The sequence below is a fragment of the Centroberyx affinis genome, unplaced genomic scaffold (genome assembly GCF_046629955.1).
Source record: "Centroberyx affinis isolate AG114_WGS23_722 - 3 ecotype Tasmania unplaced genomic scaffold, CSIRO-AGI_Caff_v1 ptg000807l_1, whole genome shotgun sequence".
In the NCBI taxonomy this organism is placed as follows: Eukaryota; Metazoa; Chordata; class Actinopteri; order Beryciformes; family Berycidae; genus Centroberyx; species Centroberyx affinis.
In genome coordinates this window covers 245,573-271,737 of record NW_027279410.1, presented here as the reverse complement: position 1 = coordinate 271,737, position 26,165 = coordinate 245,573, and the positions used below count along the sequence as shown (strand labels likewise).

Genomic DNA, 26,165 nt, shown 5'->3' with positions numbered 1-26,165 from the left:
TGTGAGGGTCTTTGGTCTAAAGCTCATCTCCCCTTGGGGTCCTTGACATGAATGTTTGAGAACCCGTGTATCATACCATCAAACATTCAAACTAAACCACAAAACAGCCTAGATTTTCTTTGCGGCGGTATCAAAAAATACATCCCCAAGTACACATAGCTAAGTCAGTGCACGCTGTATGCAGCCATACAGGAAATATGGTAGAATTTTAATGGCTGGAATTTCCCAATACTTACACAGTAGCTTTCCCCATTTATCAAATAACAATGTGGTGGTTAATGTATCTTACATCTTCAGGGGGTACTGACCGAGGATGTGGTCGTTATTTGGGTATGGCAAGTTGGCATACCTTAGCCTAAGTGAGTCCAAATTTCATGTTGTCGTTGCAATTGAGAGTAAGAGTAAAGCAAAAAAATCCCCACAAATTTTTTTGGAAGCCATATCTTCAAAAAAATCACATCGGATGAGCATTCAGAACCAATGACCCTCTAAGCTCTAGTTGACCAAATAACAGTACCGTATCATCAGTCATTGCTCTGCTTTGTCCAGAGAAATGTTGTCAATATAAGCAGGTTTGGGTTAGGGTTAGGGTGACAATGATATTAGTTGCAGGGACTTTGGCATAACTTGAGGTGTATTGAATTGATGCCCCTGACCAAGGACTGCACATACTGCACTGCAGAACGATACAAAGGGCCAAAAGACTCATTGTAAAACAGCTATAATCATGAAGTTTAGTTTCTATTTCGATTTGCGCATGGGGATGTTGTCATGTGTTGTTGTGGTGTGTTACAGGACCATAGTGCCTTGGAAGGTGTTCCGTCAGTCTCTCCATGAGTTTCACCCCATCAGCTCCGGTTTGGAGGCCATGGCCCTGAAGTCCACCATAGACCTCACCTGTAACGACTACATCTCTGTCTTTGAGTTCGACATCTTCACCAGGCTATTCCAGGTAGGGAGCAGGCGTGTGTCCATTCACGTCCACACACACACACACACACACATACAAACACACACACACACACTGCACCTCACTCATTCTATTATCATTTGCCTTGTGAGTTAATGAGAGGAACACGCAAAGAGAGAGAGTGAGAGATGGAGTGAAAGAGAAAACAGAGACAGAGAGCAATTCATAGCAGTCTATTAGCCTTGGTGTAGGAAACAAATCTCATTTTAGCAGCACATAATGAACTTTAGCTCATCTGCCACATCTTTTTTGGGCTAACTCTATCAACTTGTTAAGAGGATGCCTGCTCACACTGTCAGATGGGACCGAGGTAGAAACTTTTCCCCCGCTCTCTTTGAGAGAGAGAAATGTTTGGTACATTGAAATGCTTTTAGCCTATTTTAGTTGTTTCACTGGGGTTCTGTTGTTGCTTCATTTGGCCCATACAGACCTGTTTTTTTGTTTTGTTTTGTTTTTTCACTTTAACTAGCTAGAGATTTCCATTGAGATCCTTCTCAAGGACCCTTGTCATTATGTGTGCTCCTCAGATTACTTTATGAAAACTAGAGAAGGTCTAGAGAATAGAGAGGTTCAGAAATTGTGGAACTAGCACTGAGACCAGAATCCCTTCTGGACTAAGCAGGCCTATTGGGGTTGTAGAGCATTGGTACGTTGTCGGTCTGTGAGTTTGTTTTAATCCTGACTCAACCTTGTAATCTACAGACCTTCGCTACTAGAGTATTGCTTTTGAGCAGGGAGCTGAATCCAGTCTTTCATGTTGCGATGATAAACGTGAGGCAGCCAGAAACGACCTATTTGCGTTTTGGAGTATGTGTATTTATTTGTGTGTGTATTTTTGTGTGTGTGCATGTGCTTCGCAATACTTATCAAGGTCCCTATCCTCATCAGCATGTCAATGAGAAGAAAGGAGGGCGGATGAGAAGAAAAAATAGAAAAGACAAAGGAAGGGGAGGGCAGGAGGCAGGTTTATCAGGCATCATCCTCCGGGCTAGTGTATAGTCCCGGCAATTAGTCTCAACACTGTAATTAACATTGTACTGGAGGAAAAACACTGAGGCGTTATACCATGTCATGTCTAAACCTCTCTCACTGCTCTTTACATTATCTTTAAACCACTCCCATATGGAATAGTGTATGCTGCTTATTCCCTTGATGACATTATCCCTTGCTACTCGTGTCTAAGGCGTGGACAGGCTTAATGAAGCTTAAACAGATTATAGGCCTACAGACATTTCCTTCACACTCCCTCATAAAGAACAAGCCCTCGTCTTTATGTCCTCGAGCTCTGAAGAGGAAGTGAGCCTGTGGCCATTTTGAGCTCTGTTTTTTTTGTTATTGTGAAGATACCTTCAAATGTCCCTCATTACATGCAGTGTCTTTAGGCCAATTAATTTGATTTAATTGGTGAATAATTTAGATCAATATCTTTAGTAAAGCTTCAAAGTTTAACAGGTTTAGGGTGAATTGACGTGTCTTTATGAAAAATAATTCTACTGCTTGTTAAAGCTACACTAGGCAGCTTCACATGTTGTTGGCTCCAAATGTCGGTGAGAGGTAATTGAATACTTTGAACTTCCATACCCAGTAATCATGTAACATGATGTCAGTAAACTGCACACAGCATGCTTTTGTTTCCCAACTTGGCCGGTCTGTGATCGCTTTATACCAGAGGGACGAGATGCAAAAGATCTAACAATGGTGGGTCCAGCAGGTTTCCTTGGATGGAGCGCTCACTCGCTGCTGTCGACGAGACCACTCGCATTTCGCTCTTACGTTTCGATTTGTCATTTCCTGTGAGCAAAGAAGCGTACATAACCGAACATTTCATTTTGGCAAATAGGGCGAATCTGCAGGGTTTCAAGTAGTGGAGATGGGACTCTTTTCTCTTTGCACTCCCTTTTTCATTTAGGCTGATAAGACAGGTGTATTTTTACATAAAGAATATTGCCTAATGCAGCTTTAACCATGGCTGTGACTTTGCAGTTCATTTACAGCCTTGTATGTGTTAATTCCACTTCCTCACACACACCAGACAGACTGTGGTGACAGTGAGTAGGTGGTTCCACACACTCACTCTGGCGCTTTGGAAAAGTATGAATTAGTTTATTATTTATGCTAATGTATCTACACTATCACCCCTTTTCCCCCTTGGGTCGACTTGACTCAGATTTGGGTCAAGAAGGGTTGAAAGAAACATACAACCACCTAAGAAGATTGCATGAGGCTGTTTTAGATACCAAATAGGAAGGGTTTGCAGTTATATATAATAATAATATAATAACAATAGTCAGTTGCGTTCATTTAACCTACTTGATTCTGTGGCTCCAGAAATGCCAGATAAGTCGCATGCAGTATAAAGTGTTTTAAATTTTGCTTGGGGACCTTTCTACATTGTTTGACCTAGGTGAAAATGGCCATTATGTATAAATCACACTGATGCTCGGTACACAGTTGTTTTAGCGTCATCCATGATTCACTATGTTTCTCCATTACACTGCTCATGCTGTCATTGCAATGTCCATTCACTCACACATCCGATGACTCACTCTCTCTCTCTCTCTCTCTCGTATGTGTGTGTGTGTGTGTGTGTGTGTGTGTGTGTCGTGCGTGCGTGCGTACATGCAGCCTTGGTCATCCCTGCTGCGGAATTGGAACAGCTTGGCAGTGACTCACCCGGGGTACATGGCCTTCCTCACCTACGATGAGGTCAAAGCACGGCTGCAGAAGTTCATCCACAAGCCTGGCAGGTGAGACAGAGAGAGAGACATAAACAAACACACACACACACACACACACACACACACACACACACACACATCCTACAATTCATACCAGATTAGCCTATTGTCAAAACACCGGCAGCGGAGAGGTTTGGTGACATTTGCTCCATGGTGTGAGTTCATTGTAGCCATGACTCGGCACATTTCTCAGCACAATGCGTATCTTAACTGGCCCCGGCCTCGCTGTCAGAGCCCAATGTCTTCCGATGAATTCTGTTTATCGCCTATTATTAGTTTCTGTATGCACATGTTTTGGCAGTGTGAACATTGCCACCATTGACACTTATTGTTACGTAAATAGCTCGTCAGTCACAAGACCATCTAAGGCCTGCATGTATGCTTGTGCACACGTACACACACACACACACACACACAAACGCACGTAAGCAAACCCTTGCTTGGCGTCGGTACAGTGACAGAGAAGGCACCAGTTCAGTCTCAGTTCCACTTTCACATGCCAGTTATGCTATGGTGTGTGTGTGTGTGTGTGTGTGTGTGTGTGTGTGTGTGTGTGTGTGTGTGTGTGTGTGTAGGATCCAGTGCAGCGTGGTACTGGTACCTAGCATCAATGGCCTGATTGTACACAGAAAGCTGATGTCACCTCTTAGGCCCGGCCTGCACAGGGCCACGTGGAGAGCAAAGCAGTGCTACACTTACCCATGCCCTATTACCAAGAGAATATTTCCATGCATGTTTAAGACCATGTAGTTGCATTTAGAGTTATTATTTTTTAAGATACACCACCAGTCAAAGGTTTGGACACCCCTGATTGAATGTACTATGTTTTTCATTATCTTAAAGCCATTTTGATCTAAAGGCTTATGCTTAAATGCTTGAAATTTGTTTCTTAGACAAATATAAATAGTGAAGTTGATGCCTATGTATGAATTTTTTTCCAAATCCTTTGCCTTTCCATCAATGTAAAGGGCGGCTACTTTAAAGAATCTAAAATATAAGTAGATAGTTTTGATTTGTTTAACACCTTTTTGGTCACTATATGATTCCATTTGTGTTATTTCATAGTTTTGATGTCGTTACTATTATTCTAAAATGTGGAAAACAGTAACAATAAAGAAAAATGTGGTGTGTCCAAACTTTTGACTGGTAGTGTACATACAGAATACTTTTAAAGAACAGGTTACCATGCACAATTTGCAGGGACACTTTTCACCAACTCATTTGATTAGCTTCTTTAGGCTAATTTCATTGTTTTCAGTGTGTGCCAAGTGTCACAACATCCAACAATATCTTATTTCTCATGTCTCTCTCCCCAGTTATATCTTCCGACTGAGCTGTACGCGGCTGGGCCAGTGGGCCATCGGCTACGTGACAGCAGACGGGAACATACTCCAGACCATTCCCCACAACAAACCCCTCTTCCAGGCGCTCATCGACGGCTTCAGGGAAGGATTGTAAGTTCAGCTGCACCTTGTTAGGCATCCTTATATCCATCATTTTCTTTCTTTTTCGGAGAACTCTATTTACTGTTCTCCTCCAGCTCTGTTTTTTTCACTGTCTCCCAGGCTTGTTCTTGCTCTGTATTTATGCAGTTTTAATAGATGATCTCTCAACCAATCTTCCTGTCGTAGTCAAGGCTTCTCTTCTGCCTCCAATTTCTCCCTCTTTCTTCTCCTCTCTCCCCACAAAGCATTCATTTCTATGTAAACTATGCAGCTTTGTTTCGCAGCCCACGATTGAGTCTGCTTGTCGGCTCTAAACCAATCCAGCCATATCATATTGCTTGTTCCCATCATTTCACTGTTATCATAAGCAGAATGGAGATGTTGGTTTGTAATGTGCTGCTCAGTCAGTGGTTTGGCTGCCTGGCGTAATACTCGTCTTTTTATGCCAACGTTGATTCCTTTGTTTAATGAAAGCTATGGTTGGCCTGTCCAAACCTGTAATCAAATGCTGATTTAAACTGGGAAAGCTTATACAGCACATTGCCTCTATCTACAAAACATTTATCAAATGGCAATTATAGCATCTGACCCATTGGTACAATAATCACGTACATGCATCGTTATGGCGATGATGTTAAAACAAGTTGTCAGATTGAATAAATGGACTGAAGAGATGTTGTCATCGCCGCAGCCTGCTAAGTGTACATGCAATATAAACATACCATATAGTAATATTAACGATAATAATATATAATGTTATATATAATAATATTATAGATTATATATAATGCTGATGATAACAATAAAAATGCCTTTCAAAATACCCACGGGCACTTTAAGGGAAAGTGAATAGTGTGTGTGTGTGTGTGTGTGTGTGTGTGTGTGTGTGTGTGTTCCTTCTAACCCTGTGTGCCTCTGCATCTGCAGCTATTTGTTCCCTGATGGCCGGACCCAAAACCCTGACCTGACAGGACTGTGTGAACCTTCGCCACAAGACCACATCAAAGTCACACAGGTCAAAGCACTATGTTGTAAATCATTCCCCTTCACTGACTTCCTAGGCTGCATCCACAGGCTTGTTCTTTGTTTTTTGTTTTGTTTGTTTCCTGATAACATCCGTTATGCAGTTGGGCACCCACATACGCCTGTCAAGCAGTCGTCATCACATATATGACCCGGGGTGAGGGGCAGACAGACAACAACAAACACACACAGTGTGCACAGTGTAGGCTTTAATTGTAACATAGCATCTAAATGCACAAGGAATGGGCATTTTTACATTTTAAATTATAGTGCAAGTTCTCACAGTCAAGAAAATACCAGGTCGCAGTGCATTCCCAGTCGGAAGCAGTAGTACAAAATGTGACAAAACATCCCACAGGCTATGTGTTAGTCAAGGTTAAGTAGCTGACTAACCTAAATATATAACACACACATCTCTATTTAATATGCAAGTGTTAATATACTTGATTCAATTAGTTTGCATTGGGTTTGAAAAATCTAATTCAAATCACCTGTAGGCTAATGGAGTATACCAGTAAATACAGGGAGGAAGGCAGTGCAGAAGTTGTTTGTAATGGCAAGAAGGAAATAATTTGAGGTAGTAATTGGTATTGGAGTTAAATACCAGTGTTTTAGACGAGGTATGCTGGTATTATGACTTTAACGTTAGCTTAAGTTGTAACAATTAACTTAACTCAAACAATGTCATGTTCCCCAAATAACATGCTCCTTATTGGTCACTATGTTGCATTTGGTTAGCAGATGTCACGGTTAGACCCCAGTGAAAATATACTCAAATATTAGAGTTGGGGGTTTTTTAGAGCTTTTCAGTCAAGATGGGGTGTTTCCTTTGTGAAGGCAGTCTCCCATGGCTATAAATCACTGCGGGAAATCCCCGAGTGTTTTCCACTACAATCTTGATATTTGGTCATGTTAAACGACCAAATATGTTAAATGAGGCAATCAATTTAAATCTGCAAAAAATCGGCAAGTCCAGTTGCCCAACCCAAATCCCTTATTAGCTCATATCAGACTGATACTCTGAGAGGATCTTTATGAACAGACTCATTTTGTTTTTGCATAAGATTGATCACCACATACTAACTTGATCCCCAGGCCTCATGCTGCAGATTGTTTTGGGCACTTTCAAAGTGGTCTCAGGGAGTGCTGATGTCCTGTGATGATATTCTGTGTTTAAGCGCTGAAAGCTCATAGTTGTCTGTGTTCTTTTTCCCTTCAGGAACAATATGAGCTGTACTGTGAGATGGGCTCCACCTTCCAGCTGTGTAAGATCTGTGCCGAGAACGACAAGGACGTGAAGATTGAGCCCTGTGGTCATCTCATGTGTACCTCCTGTCTCACTGCCTGGCAGGTATGGGAGTGGGTGGATGGATGGTTTTGTGTGGCTAGGTGGCTCAAAGTTAAGTGTCATAAATCACTGTTGAACCGTTCAACAGTGCCTTCTCATCCAACTATCTTTCCAGGGGCGACAAACACATAAAAGCAGACATAACATCATCTTGCTGTGACATAAGCTCATCGTGGTGTCCTCTTACATCTCCCTTTCCATCTGACCACCAGGAGTCAGAGGGCCAGGGAACGGGATGCCCGTTCTGTCGCTGTGAGATCAAGGGCACGGAGCCCATCGTCGTAGATCCCTTCGACCCCAAGGACAACAGCGGGGGCTCCTACGGGGGCTGCAGGGGCATGTTCGGGGCCGAGGGCGCCCCCTCACCCAGCTACGACGACGATGATGACGACCGACTAGAAGACCCCCACCTCATGATGAGCAAACTAGCCTGTACCAAGGTAAGATTGAGGAAAGACAAAACGGATCTCAGTTTCCTCTGCTGTTCTGCCTCTGGATGCACCTCACAGGCTCCCACTGTCCTCTACTCTGTTTCTATTCTTCTGAGAGAACCATCTCTCCACAGTTAACACACTCTCTGCCTTGCCCTTTTTTATTTTTAGTGAGCCTCAAGCTCACAGTTCATATCAAAAGTCTTTCATCTCTGTCGTCCAAGGTGCCAAGGTAGCAGCTTCCTTTGTGCCTGTAGGTATTCGATGTACTCTCTCCTACATCTTTAATGTGCCTCTGAGAAACTCTCTGTGCATTAGTCTGCTTACGGACTATGTGAATGCCTGAGATCATACACACTTTGATATGGTCCCAGGTATTTCTTTGGCTTTGAGTATTGACCTGGCCCCTTTCTCATCCTTGAGTAACTCTATAAATGTGTATGTATGTACTGTGAAGTACTTAGCGGTATTACATACATATCTTATATTTTGTGTTGAGTTGGGTTTGTCTCATTGTGGTGAGGGTGAAGGGTAGTGATCATTTTAGAATTCAGCAGCCATGGAGCAACAAGATAAGAAGTGTACTGCAATATATTCCTCTTTTTAAATGTGTAACACTGCTGGGCTTACATGAACAAAGCAACATGGATGGACAATATTGGCTGCAACAGGAATAGGATGGACATCAACATCAACTGATCAAGTGTATTATGAGAAGATGCCGTTAGGCAAATCTTGATTACCTTAAAATGTTGCCCTTGTGTCTTAACCTGACTATTTGATCAGATGTGTTGTGTGTCCCCTCCAGGTGGAGCGTCCCCCCTCACCCATGTCCATGACGCCCCAGTCCTCTCTTCCCCCCGTGCCTCCCAGACTAGACCTGCTGCAGCACAGACCTCCCAACCCCCCTGGTGCCTCCAGTCCAGGTGTCACCACCAAGGTAAGAGCCTCGATGCACCTACTGAACATACACCACCAAGTTAACAACGTATTTAGGCAAGAGAGGAATACGATTTCTACTCTCTCAGCCTTTTTCAGTGTGTTACATATACCAGACATTGATGTTATCACATACTGCTCTTTTACATGTAGAGAAACAGGATCTGTAGATAAGAAACTGGAATTCTCTGCAGATAAGAAACTGGAATTCTCTGCAGATAAGAAACTAGATTCAACTTGGGTATTACTTGTCTAAGTTGCTTATATTGTTGATTATGGTCACAGTGGTCTTGTTGCTAATTGGTTTTTTTCCAGCACAAAAAAATGCAACACTGTGTTTGCTTTGATTTCACATCAATTTTACATGTAGTCTAAATGACCCTCCCACTCTCCCCCAAAACTCTCCTTTTCTCCGTCACCATCCCTCCCCTGCAGGCGGCGTCCCACCACAAAGACAAACCTCTCCCCCTCCCCCCTGCGCTGAGGGATCTCCCCCCTCCTCCTCCCCCAGACCGCCCCCACTCCGCTGGGACGGGCCCCGACGGACGGCTCCAGAGGCGGCCCTTACCCTGCACCCCCGGGGAGCCCTCTCGAGACAAGCTGCCCCCGGCACCCCCCAACCGCCCCATGGCTGACTGGAACTCCAGGCCTGTTCCCAAGGCCCCCACCTCCACCTCTTCCTCCTCTTCCTCCTCCTCGTCTTCCTCGTCCACCCAGGTGTCCAGTCTGGGAGGGGACATTCGAGGAGGGGTCCGAGAACTGTCCAACCGACACTCCCTCCCCCTGGCGCTGCCCTCTGTCCTAGACACACGTGCGGACTCACAGAGGAACAACAGCTCCCTCAGTCTGGACCACCAGCTGGTTAGAGGAACTCACACACACACACACACACACACCTGGCTGTGGTTTGGTTTGATTGGTAGAGTCAAAGGCTACATTTACATGCACACAATAATGCAACTATTAACCAATTGTCTGAGTAAGACTATTGTGACACTTCCCCACTTCCCCTCCAGTTTACATGTGACATGTGGTTATTGCAAGTATTGCCTTTTTTAGTAAGTCACCTCTGAGCTCAATCACCAGCTGCACATGCACCACTTAATCACACTTAAAGAAATGTGATTAACATGTATTCATGTTCTGAGTGATCTCTGTTCATGCAAATAAAGTCTGAGTACTGTCACTGAGATTATGCTTACTCTATGAGCATGATCACAGTTAAATAATCAGTGTTTACATGGGTCCTGCCTTACTCACATTATTTTATTAATTGCATTACAATCATATTTTTTGTGTGCATATAAACATGGTCACTGAGATTTGTCTTTGGTTTGTAGATTTTGAATGTAAACATATCATTCACTTTGAAGGTCTGAGATTTCTGTGCCTGCTTCCTTTCCAGAGTTTTGCCGCAGCAGCCAGTCAGGAGTACGACAACCCCAAAGTAAAACCCTCAGCCTCAGCCAACGCCATCTACGCTTTGGCAACCAGGTACTTCACCTGCTCTTTCTCTCCCTCCCTCTGCCATTCTGTACCCCTCTTTGTCACTTCTTTTTTTCTTTATGGTGTTTTGAAATATGTAGATTATATATACGGGCCACCTGGGTACTTGAGGGATACAGTTAACTTACTAACAATGCACTCAGTCTCACTAGATGCCTGTTTTTGTTTCACTTTATGTAATAAAGTTATGACAGATGTGATTGTACCATGACGGGTGTGAAGAAAGCAAAGAGTTTCCAAGAGGGTGAAATTCTAAAAAAACAAAGGGAGGGGAACCACCTCTCATGCAAAATGAAACCATTAATTCAAGCTCGCAGTCACATAAATAACATGTAGAGATTCTGTACAATCCCACAGCAAATTTGCGGCAGTGATGTCTAGACATAATTAATTTGCAGTTTATTTGAATGTGATCTCAGCTCCCTCCCCAGCTCTGGCTCCCTAGATAATAAGCTGCCTTGGTCAGCAACTGAACCTTTAGAAAACATAGCTTATTATATAGCATGTCTCATGTTATTGAGACTTTTTGACAAGCACCCTATCCCAAGAAAAAATGTTTTGTTGCACTGGTACAATACTAGAAAATAGCTTGTAGCATATTACATACAATAGTGTCCAGTTGGTGGACAAAATAACAAACACGTAACAATATGTGAACATTAAGCACATAATAAGGAGTAGGGCCACCCTTTGCTCCAGAACAGCTTCGGTCCTCCTTGTTATACTGTCATATAAGTCCTGAACTGTGTGAACTGGGATACTGAACCTTGCTTCAAGAATGAAAGCCTCCTGTTCTTTGAGTGATGAAGGAAGTGGAAACCTGCTTCACACTCTGCGCTCCAGGACTTCCTATAAAGGTTTAATGATGTTTAGATCTGGTGATTGGGGGGAATGGAAGGTGTTTGACTTCACTGGCAGCCCTGACCTAAATACCAGCTTTGTGAAGCTCACAATGTACAGTTTTTGTTGATACTGTGTCACAGAGGTGTTGATGAAATTCTTTGGTATTTTTTGGGTTGTAGTTTTGTGGTTTTTAGCATCCATCCCTGTTGGTGAAGTTACATTTGCAACCACTGTTCCTCTTTACTATTGCAGTGCGTCCATGCTTGACATATGCCGTCAGGATCTTCCTTTCCCCTGCCGCATTAAACAACTCTCTTTTTATTGTTTGAACTGATGCCCCCATAATTTGGGCATTGGTTATTTTCCTTTTTGGTACCCTGTTGCGTCATGTTACTTTGAGAACTAGCACATAAGACTGGTAATTGTCAGAACACTTTTAAAGCTGACGCATACTGCTAATTGGCTTTCAACTTAATGTGACTCGCCTGTGTAGCTGCCTTTATAATTCTGATTTAGTTAGTTCAATGTTTGTCCTTTTTCATGTGCTGTTTGTTATTTTGTTCATACATATTCATTACATACTTCTCAATAATGAAGAGATGTGGTTTGTGAAAAATGACTTTTACCATACCATAATGAAGCTGAGTGAAGTCTCACCTCAAATCACTGACATGAATGTGGCTCTTGAAGACCATGGCATGGTAAAAATTCATATAAAGGTTGTGGAACAGTAAATATATCTATACAGTACATACCTAAGGAAGTTTCCACTGGAAACATGTTGCCCTAAATGTGTATTGTAAAGCCATATTTACTGCTCCACAGCTTAAGTATGCATTTTTATTCATGCCACTGTTGGCTTTTTGCGTGACGAGTGTTTCCCCTCCGCTTATTTTTCTAGGTGTTTTATCTTAACGAACCTAAAGTGTAAAATAAAAGGTAACCATTCTCGGGGTGTTTGTTCGCAGACCGTCTGCAGCCCTGAGGCCAGTGACAGGAGAGGAGACTGCCGACAGTGACGAGGAGTCGGAGTACATGATCCCCTCCTCTCGGCCCGTCCTGCCCCTCGCCGCGGCCCCACCTGCAGTAGAGACGCCCCCGGTCCCCAGGCCCCCGCAGCCTCAGCCTCTAGCACCTCTCCAGACAGACAGACAGACCCAAGCACTCAACTCACGGTATGCATATCACTCCACATACCCAAGTCTTGCAACACGTCAAGTTGATCATGACATACGGTAGTTTTACTGTCATGGGTGATAGCCTGTTGTCAGTATTAACTCTCCTATGAGTCGTTGTGTCAATGCAGGGCTGTGTCTGTTATTATTGTTATGTTATTGCTTTCATTGTTGTGCTAGGCTGACACTGGCTGACCTAGAGGATGGACCTCAGATGTATGAAGCCATGTACAACATCCAGGCCCAGGCCAGAGACTCAGGTACTTTGACCCACTGCCTTTAGTACTGACTTGGATCAGGTGGGAGGAGGACAGATGGGTACAATGATTGATTTTCATATACTTTGCTGTGATTGTCTAAACGTTCCACTACTTTGTACTTTGCTATGTGACAAACACAATGAAGAATTATTTACAAATGCTGTTTTGACGCCAACCTCCCTACCTGCTGTACCACCCTTCAGAGATTCACATTCATTTGTGTAACCTCCCATTTAAAATTACAGTCTTGTGGAATGAAACTCACTCTCACCAATCACTGAATCTGCTGAATATGAAGAATTTGATTCGAAAATAAGATCTCCACCATCTGAAAAAATTGCACCTACTCTTACAAAATGAGTGAAATTAAAGCACATTATAGGTTACAGTTGTCACTCATCTTAAGACCTTTGCTTGCGTTATAGTATAGTTGTTTTAGAGGGTAGAATTTTAGGTAGTGAAAATACTCTAATTTGCATATATATAGTATTTTGGAATGAAACAGGCGTTTGCTGAATCTCCATTTAACCACATGTGGTTCTCTGTGCATCAAATAGTGTTTTACACGCTAGTGACCTCTCCTTGTTCTCCATCTCTCCCAGATTATTCTGAGTTGCCCCCTCTGGCAATGACCAATGGCCCCCGTGACCACACAGCTGAGGAGGGAGAGGAGGAGGAAAATGGCTACGACTTCCCCAAACCCCGACTACCGCTGGCCCCGGCCCGACGGACCCTCTCAGAACTGGGGGGCTCCTCCTCCTCGTCCTCCTCCTCTTCGTCGTGCTCATCCTCTACGGCTCCCTTCAGCCGCCTTTCTATAGATGCAGACGCTGGTGCTGCAGCACGTAAGTCTCTTTGTCTCTGTGGATCCAGGGCCTGCTCCTTGGTGCTGAAATGATTAGTTGATTAGTCAGTCGACAGAAAACTAATTTATTATAATTGTGATAACTGATTAATCGTTTTAGTTAATTATCAAGTAAAAATACCAAACATTTGCTGGTTACAGCTTCACAAAAGATTTGGTTGCTTTTCTCCGTTTCATATCATAAAATGAAGCCCTGCACTTTTTTTGGCAGCTAGTCAGACTAAATAAGCAATTTTAAGACATCACTTGTGATGGGTATTTGTCATTATTTTTGATATTTTATAGACTAAATGATTATTTGATTAATTGAAAAAATAGACAGATTAATCGATAATGAAAATAATCGTTGCAGCTTTATTGCTTTTAATACGTAATATCTTATTTTGACAAAATCGCTGAAAGTAACCACAGTTGTTCACCATAGTTTTAGCACTAGTTCATTCACTGAAGTGATTGCTTAATAGATTTTGATCATAATTTACACTCGTGCCCCGTTTCTCCAGCCTTCTCAGAGTCGGTGGAAGCCCCGGAGAGACCTCCCAAGCCCCTGCCCAGACGAATCAACTCAGAGCGTCGACCCAGCCCCGTCCCCCCCGTCCCCACCCCGCCCAGTGGTGGGGCAACAGGAGGAGGAGCCAACCCCCAGATCAGTAGCGAGATCGAGCACCTCATGAGTCAGGGATATTCCTACCAGGACATCCAGAAAGCATTGATGATTGCACAGAACAATATCGAAATGGCCAAGAATATCCTGCGCGAGTTCGTCTCCATTCCCTCCACCGCACATATTCTTACATAGCACACTCCTCGTGTTTCTCTCTCGCGCGTTCACGCTCCTGCCCTAGCTTGGCCCAGCCTGGTTGGGTTCAGGTTGGCACAGCCCAGCCCAGCCCAGCCCAGCCCGACGCCCATCGCCTGCAGCACTACCTCCAGTGCTGGCTGACGCCCCTGTGGATTTTTAACTGGCTGTCTCTCTAGCGAGCTCACAGCTACCGTGGGACTCCGCGCCCTGCACTCCATGCGCTTTCAACAGTGTCTGGCCTTGTTAAAACTGCTCCAGCAGGCCCCTTCTTTCTCAAGAACATCTCTGCGGGACTGAGTGAGCATGTGTGGAACGATGGAGGGACGCCACACGACGCAGACTTTTCGTACGGATCCTGGGAAGGCCGATTCATACGTTCCATTTTGAAGCCTCTTGCCGAAAATGTAACCAACACCTCACAAATAAAACTAAAAATGTATGTGTGTCTATATGAGAATTTAATATATGAGTAAATATATATTAAATGTGTGTAATATATACGTACATATACAGTATGTGAAAATGATTTCAACTTTGAGGGTCGCTGTTAGTACAGGCGATATGGGTAGACAGGGACCAGGTTAGAGGGGGATGTTTTGGCCCTTCTATCTGACTGAGGGATGCCTATCCATGGGTGCTTTCGTCTCAAAGAATAGACTGTGGCGAAGTACCTGCGAGGAAGAGGAAGAGTCGGGAGGTCTTCCTCAGTCTGATCTGTCTGTAAGCAGCAACTCAGAAGACACGCAGCCAAGCTTTTTCAGTCTCTTATGGCCTTGGGTTAACGACATTGCTTTGGTACTTTTTTTTTTGTTGTTGTTTTTAAAGAAAAACATGCGTGTTTGTCGTGTTGTATTTTTCAAAGTAGCATGACGTCGGTTTCAGGTCTGGACTGTTGCCTGGCAGTGTGTGTCTCTGTGCGTGTGTATGTGTGTGGGTGTGTGTGTTTATGAACAAGCGTGTACTTTGCGTGTACTTTGCAAGGAACCTCGCACCTGCCAGACCTAATCCTCAAGGCCTGTTCTCAAATTAACCCCTCTTCTTGTACAACATGAATGTGGAAATTACAATACAGTAGTATACTCCTATTCAGGCTCCTGCTCTGTAAACGTACTACTACTCTAACTCGTATGGCAGGACCTAGTGTAGCTATAGAGCCTGGCGGTGAGCTTTAGAGGACGTACTAATGTTGACGACCCTGCAGTACCAGACAGGCTAGCGTTGTGTGATCCGTGTCGGCTGAAACTTTCTCCTTCTCTCTTCCTCTAACTCATTGGCTGGTGTGGGTGTCTCTGTCTCCAGCCCAGTCCAATGTTGTGAAACAAACAAAAAAAAAACATTGTCATTGATTTACTTTGATAATATATTATTGTAATATGATCATAAATGTTATTATAATTCAGAAGTGCTTCACTGCTGCTACTATTGTTAGTGCTAAACAATTAAGCCTTAAATGTACATTTGTGAATATTGTGTTTAACCGTCATTCTGCTCTTTAAAGTGACAGTATCATCTGTGTTTCTCCAGTCCGTAATGTAGCATACTTGAAAGTACAAGCAGCTTGTGAGTCTGCGGCCGTCTCAAGCTGACTCTTCAGTGTTTTAAACCTTTTTATGATGTTCTACAGGTTAGACTCTGCATAGCAACAGTCATTTACTTTATTCAAAGCAAGCAAAATGCATGGAATATGGAAACTAGCCATTTTGTTGTTAAGTCGGGCATCTGTTGATATCCGTTTCCTCTCTCCTCTGGAGTGTGCCCCACTGAAAGGGAGTGACCGCAGCGTGGTCGCTGAGGCTTTTTAAACGTAGGCTCATGGGTTTGCTGGCCCACCCCCGCGTCTACATTTAAATCAGTATTTGGGCCAACTGTAAGAACTAACTCAGGAATAATATGTATCTGAACAAGTGGCGTTCACCCTGGCTGTCCCAACTGGAGTAGACTCCTCACCAGAGAGTAGATTATGAAAGAATTAACAACACATTGGCATCGATGGCAGTTCGCCTGCTACACCCGTTCATCCATGCACAACCAGTAGCCAAAAATATCCGCTCAATGAAGTCACACAAGTAGCCTATTACTTTTCACATTATAAACTTGCACATTTTACTCATTTCCAGTGTTCACAGGACTAGAGACAGCAGTTTAATTTCCAGGTACTATGAATGGATGGATGAATGAATGCAAGGAGCTTTGAGGTACATTGACTTCAGCCTCTCCCGGCATATGAAGAATGTTGTTTGGGCGGGGGTGTAAATCATGTCAATAGCTTATCAGCCCTAGCTTATACTGTATAATGCTGTCCATTGACTGGAACATATCTCTCTGTGCTGACTGGCCATACTCTAGTTTCTTTTTCTGTTCCTAGTTGCCTTGAGAAACTTAATGAAAAACTTTTTGAATGCATTATTGTGATGGATAATGGACGGGGGAGGTTTGTTTTGAAGCAGCCCCGGTCCCTCCAATCATGAATACTGTACCAATGTTTTGTTGATGTTTTGAGGAAGCATGTATTATTTACCTTTCTTTGTTTTGTTTTTCGCACAGTATACCAATTTGTGCTTTGATACTGTCACTCTAAAGAAAAACAAAATTGTATAAAGTTACTGATATAAAAGAAATGGCTATGTTTTATTTCATTTTGCATTCCTGTACATGTATTTTGTTCCAAAGGTTTTGTTTACTTCTGTGAATAATTCTGTGAGCAGTGCCATATGTTTAGAGTTATTAGCAAGTTCCTCACCATGTGTAGAATAAGGCCTTGTTTTTGAAGAGAGTACGTAGGTATTGCTCCGTACCTGTTGATCTCTGAAGGCAAGATGGTCCAGTATTGCTTGCATCAGTCTGTCCTCTCTGCCTCATCAGTGGCATCAGGCCTCATCAAAGAGTACAAGTGCTGATCTATTAAAAAGGCCTCAGGTTCCTTTAAACCACCTTAGTCATAGTTACCTGAAAGGTAATCCAGATCCTAGGTCAGGACTCGCCCTCACAGATGCTTGATGCGCACCAGCCCCGTTGCAGTAATAACCCCGCTCCCTTTGTTGGGGTACTTCAACTTTCTACCAGAAGAGGGAGCCGTTGTTCCATGTTGCCATGTCGCTTTTCATCAGTAAAAAGGCATTTCATTAACTTTTTGATGGTTTTTAAAGCTCATATCACTTTGGAAGTATGCACAGTGCTGTTAATAAAATGATAAACAAAAGCCCTGATTTGTCTCTCTTCTGTATGAATATGTTCGAATCTGTTTAGCTTGGAAATGTCAGTACACTTTATTTATTTATATTTATCTTCTTTAAAAAAAAGAGTTCATAACATTCATAAGGCCATTTTAGAGCACACAAAGATAAATACAAGCACAACTATAAGCAGTAAACAAAACGTGTGATAAAGTAACAACTAGACACAATAAGTGTATGTGCATGTTTGTTGGGGCTGGGATACACAGTCCCGTGAATAGTCTCTTAACGGGATTTAATTAACAAAAGTCCACTCTGTATTGGTTTATGTGTAGCAATGGTTGCAAAGAGAAATTGTGGTCTGCCAGTGATGAGGATAAAGCCTGTTCAGACAACAGTCCAATGCCGAACAACTAAAAGTGACATGGTGAGGCCCTTCTGTTGGCAGTAGAGACGAGCATCAGAAACCAACAATCTCTACAAACTCAATATTTGATTATCATTTACTATGTTGATTAAACATTTTGTAGCTGCATTATCTCTGTAATTCAGTAATGTCATTGGTTATTTTCCTTATTCTTAAAAATCATGCAGTATCACTTATTTTCTGATGGCTCAAAAAATGTATCTTTTTTTTTCTTTCTCAATAGGAGTATAGATTTGCCAACTTCGGCCTTACTTTTCCCTGATAAGGCGAAAACAAAAGTGGGATTTGACCGTCCAAACACCCTGCTGCTATTTAAAATCTGCATCAGATTTGATCCATTTTCAAATCTGCTGTAGAAAATATTCAACTCAGTGAAAAAACAAGAACTGTGCCACATATGGTCATAGGTATAGCATGTGATTTATGTATGCAGGTGCAAACCCATAATAAGAGTCATGGGTTAGGGGAAATAACCAGCAGTGTGTGAGTTTAACGGTAACAGAATTGGACTGATATATTCAAATTCCTTTGTTCTGGTCTGCAGTCTGGCACAGGAAGGACATCTATTTATGTAAATGATGTTGGAGAGTTCTTACTTTCATTTAACAATCAATTTTTATTTGGTATTTATCTTCAAAAATTACTTTACAAACAATGGATTTGTTTGTATATTGGTTTGAATGTCCTGACATTAATTTTACATTTTACAAATCATAAGCATTAAAAGGCATTGTACAGGTTTCAGAAATCCAGAATGATTTAACATTGGTAGTTCTAAAAACAGCAAAACAACAAAGACTAATAGAGGGTAAGTACATATGACACCTGTACACAACTGAGCACAGAGAGCGGCTTGATTGTTCTCATAAATTACATATTCACCTTTTTTCAAATTTCATATGCATATCTAGATTTCAACTTATTTTCTATTTGTTTCTACTTGAAACTCAGTTGTAATCATGAGTGTAGAACGAGAGGCACTTTAATAATCTGGGGCTGACAGGCAGAGGAGACTGTAATAGAAAAGGATTCAGGGATCCAACAAACTATTTCAAGTAAATATTCAATGGTTGAATGACTGAATTAATGGAACAGAAACATGTACAGTATCTCTCCTCATAAGGTAGGCTATTTCATGCCATGACCCATATCTACCATGGACCAATCATCTGTTCTACCTTCATACGCCTAAAAACGCACACTAGCTATGGCAGTATGTTTCATTCACATACAGTCACATTACACAAAACAATTGTTTCACATAAGGGAAAAGCAACAACAAAATCGCATAAAGGATAACCACAAAGAAATCAGTGCACTGGACATTAAATGTAACAATTATAACTAATGGTACGGAAGGTGGGGTTTGCTGCTATTCATGTAAGCCTTCAAATGCAAAGCTGAATTTGTAAGGCACACATGTAAATTGACAACTAAAGATGTTGGCAATGCGTGAACTCTGTGTGTGCTCAAATACACACAAACGACGTCAAAATTAGACAGTTTGTGGAGGAAAGAAAAAATAAACCTAAAAGGCAACTACAACAAATATAAACCCAGAGTGTATGAAAAGAAATGCCAATCCTGAACAGATATTCACCTGTCTCTGACAGAAGACAAGCCACAAAATATCTTCTTCCATACACACAAACAGGGGTCAGGTACTGTATAGACATTAGTGCCAGTGATTAAATAAAAGCTATAAAAAAAAAAAAACTACAACAAATGTGAAATGATATGTGATTAAACGACCCACAAGTCCATTTTCAGAACAAAAAGGCTACAAGGTTAGTACTAGTATTTGGTGCAGGACAAGGTTGGAACTGGCTGTGGGGGAGCGGCGGTGCTTCGGCCCCACAGCTTCAGTGTACAGACTTAAGCAAAACAGAAACGACAGAAAAAAGAATGAAAACAGGAGGGCTACACACAGCTAAAGCTCTTCTTTCTCTCCGTGAAGAGCACCAAAACAAAATAAAACACTCTCTGGTCGTGTATTTTTGGTTGATTTTTTTTTTTTATCAGGTTATTTTAAATAAAGAAATATATACACAGATTATAATATATACACTTGATAAAGAGCTGTTTCAGGCTGCTCTTCAGTGATTGCTTCGCCTGAGGTTGTGGTTGGGTATAAAAACAGTCCCTGGTCATTGTTGTGCTCTAACTATGATCAGCAGTATGCAAGGCTCATGTTCATGAGGACTGCAGTCTGAGGACTGTCCATGGAGGTGGGATGGTGGGTATATTGGTAGAGTTATGTCATGGAGTTTCTCACACAATGTCCAAGTAGCTCGAGTTGCATAGCAACAAAAATGTTCTGGGATGTAAGTACAGTAAGCAAAAGCTGGGGTCGGGAACAATTTGAGTCTCGGCTGTCTATCATGAGATGTTAACCGATAGATAATCGAGCCCCGCCACGACATAACTCCAGAATAAAGGGCTCTGGTGGGAGAGACAAGGCATCGCTGGGTCTGAGCCTGAGAGGGAGAGAGGACAGGAGAGAGGGACAGGAGCAGCTGTCCGTCCATCTGCAGCCGCCTCACACAGCCTCCTCACTTCTGCACGTCCAGGTACTCATCACCCTTTACTTCAGAGGGTAAACACAGACACAGAAACACATGCAGAGACAGAGGGAGAGGGGAGAGGGAGAGGGGGAGAGAGAGAGAGAGAGAGAGAGAGAGAGAGAGAGGGAGAGAGAGACAGAAAGCGAGAGAGAGAGAGGGGGTTGGGGATGATGTGTAAATATGTTAATGGATCATGTATCAGGCCAGCTGAAAAACAGCATCGTCTGTGGTCACAGTCAGTTCATGTGGCAGTTAAATAGTAGATATATTGACCAAAAATATAACAATTTGACAGAATATTGCAATTGTGATTCATATCATCACAATTTTTTTCCATTTTGGACGCACCTCTCTTAAGCAATTACTTGCAGTTCATAGTGCAATTTTTCTTTTTTCTTTTTTTTTCTTTTTTTTTTCGATTAATTGTTGAGCTCTAGTAGATATCTACCTGGTCACTGGGAGGTTTCTTGTCTCCGTTGACCCCAAGGAGCACAGCCTCCTCTGTGTTGTCACTCTTCATCTCCACCACGATGTTATCTTTGTTGGACTTCTCTTTGGTGCTGCAAGACCACGAATACCACAAAGTCAGTAAAGTCAATTTGTATTGTAAAATATACTGTTTAACTATACAACCATAATGATGAATAATGATGTTCATCTGCAGCTTATCATATTTTACGACAGACCCACACAGTCTAAACACATGATGATTTATCGACAACATATTCTCACACTCCAATATGAGCCTCTGAATGACTCAGTGAGCACAATTAAGTGTCTCTCATCACACTTACAGGTCCTGCTTGCCAGATCGGCCGCAGATCTTGCCCTTCTTATAGAGGAAGTAGAGCACGCTGCCCAAGATGGCCAGCAGCAGGATACAGATGATGATGACCGCAACGACAACACCACTGCCCTCTGGTGGGGAAGAAGCACAAGTACAAGCACAGGTTTACTGACTGTTAAGTGCATTAGGAGTGAGGTGACGGTACTGGGAGGCGGGATAGGAGCCGGAGCAGAGCGTAGGATACAGGATCACATCAGGCAGGCTGTGCAGCATTCTACAGTGTGTAGGTAGCTAGCATTATACAAGGCGGATCTAAATCTGGCAACCTAAAGAAGGGAATGTCAATTCAGGAGAGTGGCAGTGTAGGGTGGAGTAGGGTGGTGGTAGAGTGTGCTCTTCAGAAAGTATGCATATACAAATAGCAGGACAGCATGCACAGGTAATGGTGAAGATGATGAACAATGCAATCAACAGTCGTTTCATGTGTCATTCATGGGGCAGGATGGTCTGATTGCTACAGTAGGAGGAAAGACAGGAGGATGCTGTGGAGAAGTGGAAAGGAGCTTTTGCCTTGGAGAGGGAGCAGTGTGGCAGAGTCTCAGCAGGCTTCCATACAAACCTTTCTTGATTTTCTTTGGCGGGATCGCTGTTGCTGCTTTGACTGAGAAAAACCACATGAGCACAATTATCATCACGCAGCTGGATGTATATAATACCTGATATCAGCGGGCCTAATTCAGATCGGCAGCTTAGGCCTTTAGCAGAGACCTGAACCAAATCTAATAAATGTGTGATCTGAGAGAACCGTATCAACGATTTGAGCCTGAACATTTCGTAGCCGGTCCCAGAGAGGCCGACTGCTGACTGGTCAGTAGCAGAACAGTCATTTCCAAGAGCAGCGGGGCCTCGCAGGCCTGTTTAATCTCATTTGACTGGCGCTTCACAAGAAACAACAACCTAAAACAGAGGGGCTGGAAATTTCCTGGCATGACGTACGTGAGTGAGGGCTAGAGGTGGGGGTGGGGAGGGTGAGAGAGAGAGAGAGGGAGAGAGAGAGAGAGAGAGAGGGAGAGAGAGGGAGAGAGTGAGAGAGAGAGAGGGAGAGAAAGACAGAGTGAGAGAGAGAACGCAAAGCGGCCATCGTAATGGGAGTCAGGAGACTTGCTCTGAGTGCATTTTAAACATCAGCTGCCTTCTACAGTTACACCGATGCGTGTGTATGTGCATGCCATAACACTAACAGTAATGCACTACTCTATGAGCATGCAGGCGTTAACAAAAGGTCAATAATTTTCATTCTTATCTGCCTTATTTGCTCAATTTTCTTGGATAAAGAAAAGCTTCTCCTCAGGCTACAATGTTTTCATCTTCTGGTAATTTGTAACAGTGCTATTTAAAGACCAGATCAAAGCGGATAAAGATATTTATCATGTAATAATTCACCCAGCAGAGCATAACAGCTGCACCTACCATTAGTCAATAAAACACCTCACGGCAATAACAGAGCTCATTGGTATAAACCATAAAAACTATAAAAGCCCAAATAGAAGCCACAGTGGTTTTAATCAGTCTAACCCTGCCATAATGACCTTTCAGTGATGTCAGTGCGCTAATTGCTTCAGCCTCCAGGTGCTTTCTTGTTTTCCTTTCTCTTCCTTTCTCATTCTTTCTGTCTGACTCATAGAAAAACAGCACAACCAGACCATGAATGAAAGTAAGCCTAAAATATATACCAAACATGCAAAGGATGCCCTTGATGAACAATTGAGGCATTCTCTCTCTCTAGAGGTAACAGCGTGTCTGCCAAGTAGTTTTCCTGGGACCTCTGCCTTTGTTTGGCACTGGCGGTTTTCTTTGTTGTTCCTATGTGAAGCATTTCAGTTAGATTATTTTAAGTTGATCTGACTTGACTGACGAGAGGCAGGCAGGGCAGAGAGAGATTAGTGTGGTCTTACCTGTGGGAGAGGTAGTGGTAGTGGTAGTGGTGGTGGTAGTGGTGGTGGTAAGTGTAACTGAAAACAGGTAAGGCAAAGGGAGGACACTCCCTGTTAACACACTGGGGGGCGGAGGGACGCACATTCAACAGCCACACAGCCGCTCATTCTCACCACTTTACTGACTGAAAGGTTGAAATTATATTACAGCCCATAGCAGAGCTCGAGGGGGTAAGAGAGTAAAAGTAAATAATAAAACGACAGACAACAAGGGGGGGGACAGAAGGAAAGGGGAAGCAAGGTGGTTAAGAGAGAGAGACATACACACACACACACACACACCCACACACAATCGGAGACAGGAAGAGCATACAGGAACTCACTGGCTTTGATGCTGAAGGCCACAGTGTCGGTGCCGTAGTCGTTGGAGGCGTTGCAGAAAGCATTGATGTCAGACATGACCTTGACACTGACCACACTGTGGACTCCATCCTCTGTCTCTTTATGGGACACTGTCTTCAGGACCTGACAGAAAGTAGATGCACACACAGGCAGTAGAACAATAAGCTTTGTGGTGCTACGGAAGGGAGCGGTTTTCATCTAAGTTTAACTTTTTTCTAGGTCAGATTTGCAGAATCCAATGCAACTCTGATGCATCTTGTGTCTCAAATCAAGTGAAACAAGTAAACATGTCTTCCTGCAAATGATGCAGGCACCCCTTGGGCCAATAAGTAACAAGAGGCATCATCACTCCAAGTTGTATAAAAACTTGACCAGTGGTGTAGCAGTTAATAGCGCCCACATCTGGCCAATCAGAGGAATTTTGACCTTTAATTGTAGTGCCCCAATAAGGCCAATCAGTGTAATATTTTGAACACCAGAACTCAGTGACAAAATGCATCATCGAGCCAAGTTTCATCCAAATCAGATCAGAGATATCATGTTTGATGGACGAACGGACACAATCCATAGTCCTCCGCCTCCCAAAATGGGATCGAACGAGTAAAATCAATTCAGATCTAATCGAATGAGTTGACATCTGGAAAAGCAATCGTGTCCAGTTAGAGTTTCTCTTGCAGTTGTAGCTAATCCAAGAGGAGCATCTGAGAGGAAGCCTCCCTGTCCCGTACCTGTCCGTCGGACGAGGTCCAGGTGATGCTGGGGGGGGGGAAGCCTCGGGCGTGGCAGCTCAGGTTCACCGTGCTCTCCACGTTCTCCTCGATGGCTGTGTTCACCGGCTCGCTGATCTCCGGTGGGCCTGCAGGACGGAGGAGAGAGAGAGAGACTAAACCACAGAGACGAAACAGGACACTAACTTTCGCAATGTTAAATCTGAATAAGTTCTGCCAGGCTCATAAAGTTCCAGAAATATTATAGTAGAATTGTATTAGTAGAACTGTATTAGTAGAATACAGACTACAGCAAACTATATATACGTTTGTGTTTGTGTGTGTCATTATAGTAACCTAAAACTAAGAAGAAAACTTGTTAAAAACATGGTCATAAACTGAAAAAATAAAACAAGACTTTGAAAAAACTGAAACTGAACTAAACTATCTTGTCTACTTGTAAAACTGAAATAAAATAAAAATGTATGTGAAGTTTTTTAGTTTTCATCTTTTTGTTGTTGTGTAAAAGAGTTTTGCTTTTGTTTGTATTACACAATACCTGTTGCAAACATATACAAAATACCTGTTTTGAACTTAAATCATCATACCTTTACCTATCATTACCTACCAAAAATATTAAAACTAGAACTGAAACTAAATACAAACTAAACTAAAACTAAACATTTGAGAAAAATAAAAACTAAACTATAACCTGAACCTGCAGTGAAAACAAACTAAAAGTAAACTGAAAAATATAAAAAATATATGAAAAAAACAAAACAATGGAAAATCCCAAACTATAATAAACCTGGTGTTAAATTTGTTGCTTTACATCCCTATTCCTTTGTCAGTGTTTGCTCCCTTACATTAGGTAAGTAGTTGCTCATCGGTTACACTACAATAATACCTTAAGAATAGGATATTGGTTATTGATCAGGCAGAGATGTAATGTATATTTGCGATCAGACCCACCCAGGACGAGAACACGAAGCACCCCGCTGGTTTCCATTCCCTCAATCTCAGGAACCGTCACCACACACACGTACGTTCCCGCTGTGTCGAACGCAGCATCCTTCAGTGTCAGAGTGTGTCCCTTCGAAACCTCCGCGCCGTTCTACACACACCAGGACACATAAAGCACGCTTACACACACACTGAGGTACACACACAGATATAAGGCAGGGCTTATCACTATACCTGTTTTTAAAAGGGATGCTTCAGTGAACTTGTTTTTACTCACGTCTGTGCAGAGAAATTACAAACCCTGTATGATGTTACAAGTCTAACTACATTAAGAACTGGGCTTGGGCCGCTTTTCAGTCATTCTGATCTCCTGAGCTGAGCAGCCCACTGAGACAATACTCGTCTTTGAACAGGATACACAAACATTTTAGGCAAGCTACTGCCAACAAAAACAATCCAATCAAATCAACGTTCTGTATCAGACTGACTCCTGATTGGCTGCCTGTTATGCTGCTCTACACAAAGCGGTACCATCTAAACTTCTGGTTCTTTGCTGTTTGGTTGCTTAACTTCTTCTAATGCTATTTGCACACATAGTATGCACTTAGTTACACCTGCATGCACAAGATCCAAAAAGCAAAACCTGCATAGCACCAAAACATGAATATAGTTTTGTTTCTGTTTTTTGTTTTTTTTCCCCTCTTCTTCCCTTCCCAATTATTACACTGTTGCAAAGGCAGGTCAAAATGAAAGCGTGCTACAAAGTCCATGTTATATAGGGAGGAGTGCAGAAATTACCTTATTGTGTTCCATAAGCCATTCCGTCCCCGATCCAAAGATAGGAGAGAGGATGCTGCCTTTCC

General features: G+C 42.6%; 2 protein-coding genes across 5 annotated transcripts in view; one reads left to right on the top strand and one right to left on the bottom strand.

Moving 5' to 3' along the window:
* cbl (Cbl proto-oncogene, E3 ubiquitin protein ligase) overlaps positions 1 to 17,534 on the top strand; it is a 38,783-nt gene extending 21,249 nt beyond the window's left edge. Inside the window, exons 4-16 of one of the 2 annotated variants that reach the window (XM_071520553.1) lie at positions 796 to 952; positions 3,596 to 3,717; positions 5,025 to 5,162; positions 6,081 to 6,168; positions 7,396 to 7,527; positions 7,737 to 7,964; positions 8,764 to 8,895; positions 9,330 to 9,755; positions 10,300 to 10,388; positions 12,212 to 12,418; positions 12,599 to 12,678; positions 13,281 to 13,523; positions 14,047 to 17,534. In XM_071520553.1, coding sequence (XP_071376654.1) covers positions 796 to 952; positions 3,596 to 3,717; positions 5,025 to 5,162; positions 6,081 to 6,168; positions 7,396 to 7,527; positions 7,737 to 7,964; positions 8,764 to 8,895; positions 9,330 to 9,755; positions 10,300 to 10,388; positions 12,212 to 12,418; positions 12,599 to 12,678; positions 13,281 to 13,523; positions 14,047 to 14,342 — 2,338 coding nt within the window. In that variant the 3' untranslated portion in view covers positions 14,343 to 17,534. The remainder of the gene's footprint in view (positions 1 to 795; positions 953 to 3,595; positions 3,718 to 5,024; positions 5,163 to 6,080; positions 6,169 to 7,395; positions 7,528 to 7,736; positions 7,965 to 8,763; positions 8,896 to 9,329; positions 9,756 to 10,299; positions 10,389 to 12,211; positions 12,419 to 12,598; positions 12,679 to 13,280; positions 13,524 to 14,046) is intronic. The other variant, XM_071520554.1, reaches the window with a different exon arrangement.
* Positions 17,535 to 18,473: 939 nt separating this feature from the next.
* mcamb (melanoma cell adhesion molecule b) overlaps positions 18,474 to 26,165 on the bottom strand; it is a 35,755-nt gene continuing 28,063 nt past the window's right edge. The window contains exons 10-17 of one of the 3 annotated variants that reach the window (XM_071520539.1): positions 25,312 to 25,453; positions 24,361 to 24,488; positions 23,614 to 23,755; positions 23,252 to 23,308; positions 21,916 to 21,957; positions 21,304 to 21,427; positions 20,958 to 21,069; positions 18,474 to 20,532 (exon numbers count right to left, since the gene is read on the bottom strand). In XM_071520539.1, coding sequence (XP_071376640.1) covers positions 20,530 to 20,532; positions 20,958 to 21,069; positions 21,304 to 21,427; positions 21,916 to 21,957; positions 23,252 to 23,308; positions 23,614 to 23,755; positions 24,361 to 24,488; positions 25,312 to 25,453 — 750 coding nt within the window. In that variant the 3' untranslated portion in view covers positions 18,474 to 20,529. The remainder of the gene's footprint in view (positions 20,533 to 20,957; positions 21,070 to 21,303; positions 21,428 to 21,915; positions 21,958 to 23,251; positions 23,309 to 23,613; positions 23,756 to 24,360; positions 24,489 to 25,311; positions 25,454 to 26,165) is intronic. The other 2 variants (XM_071520540.1, XM_071520542.1) reach the window with 2 other exon arrangements.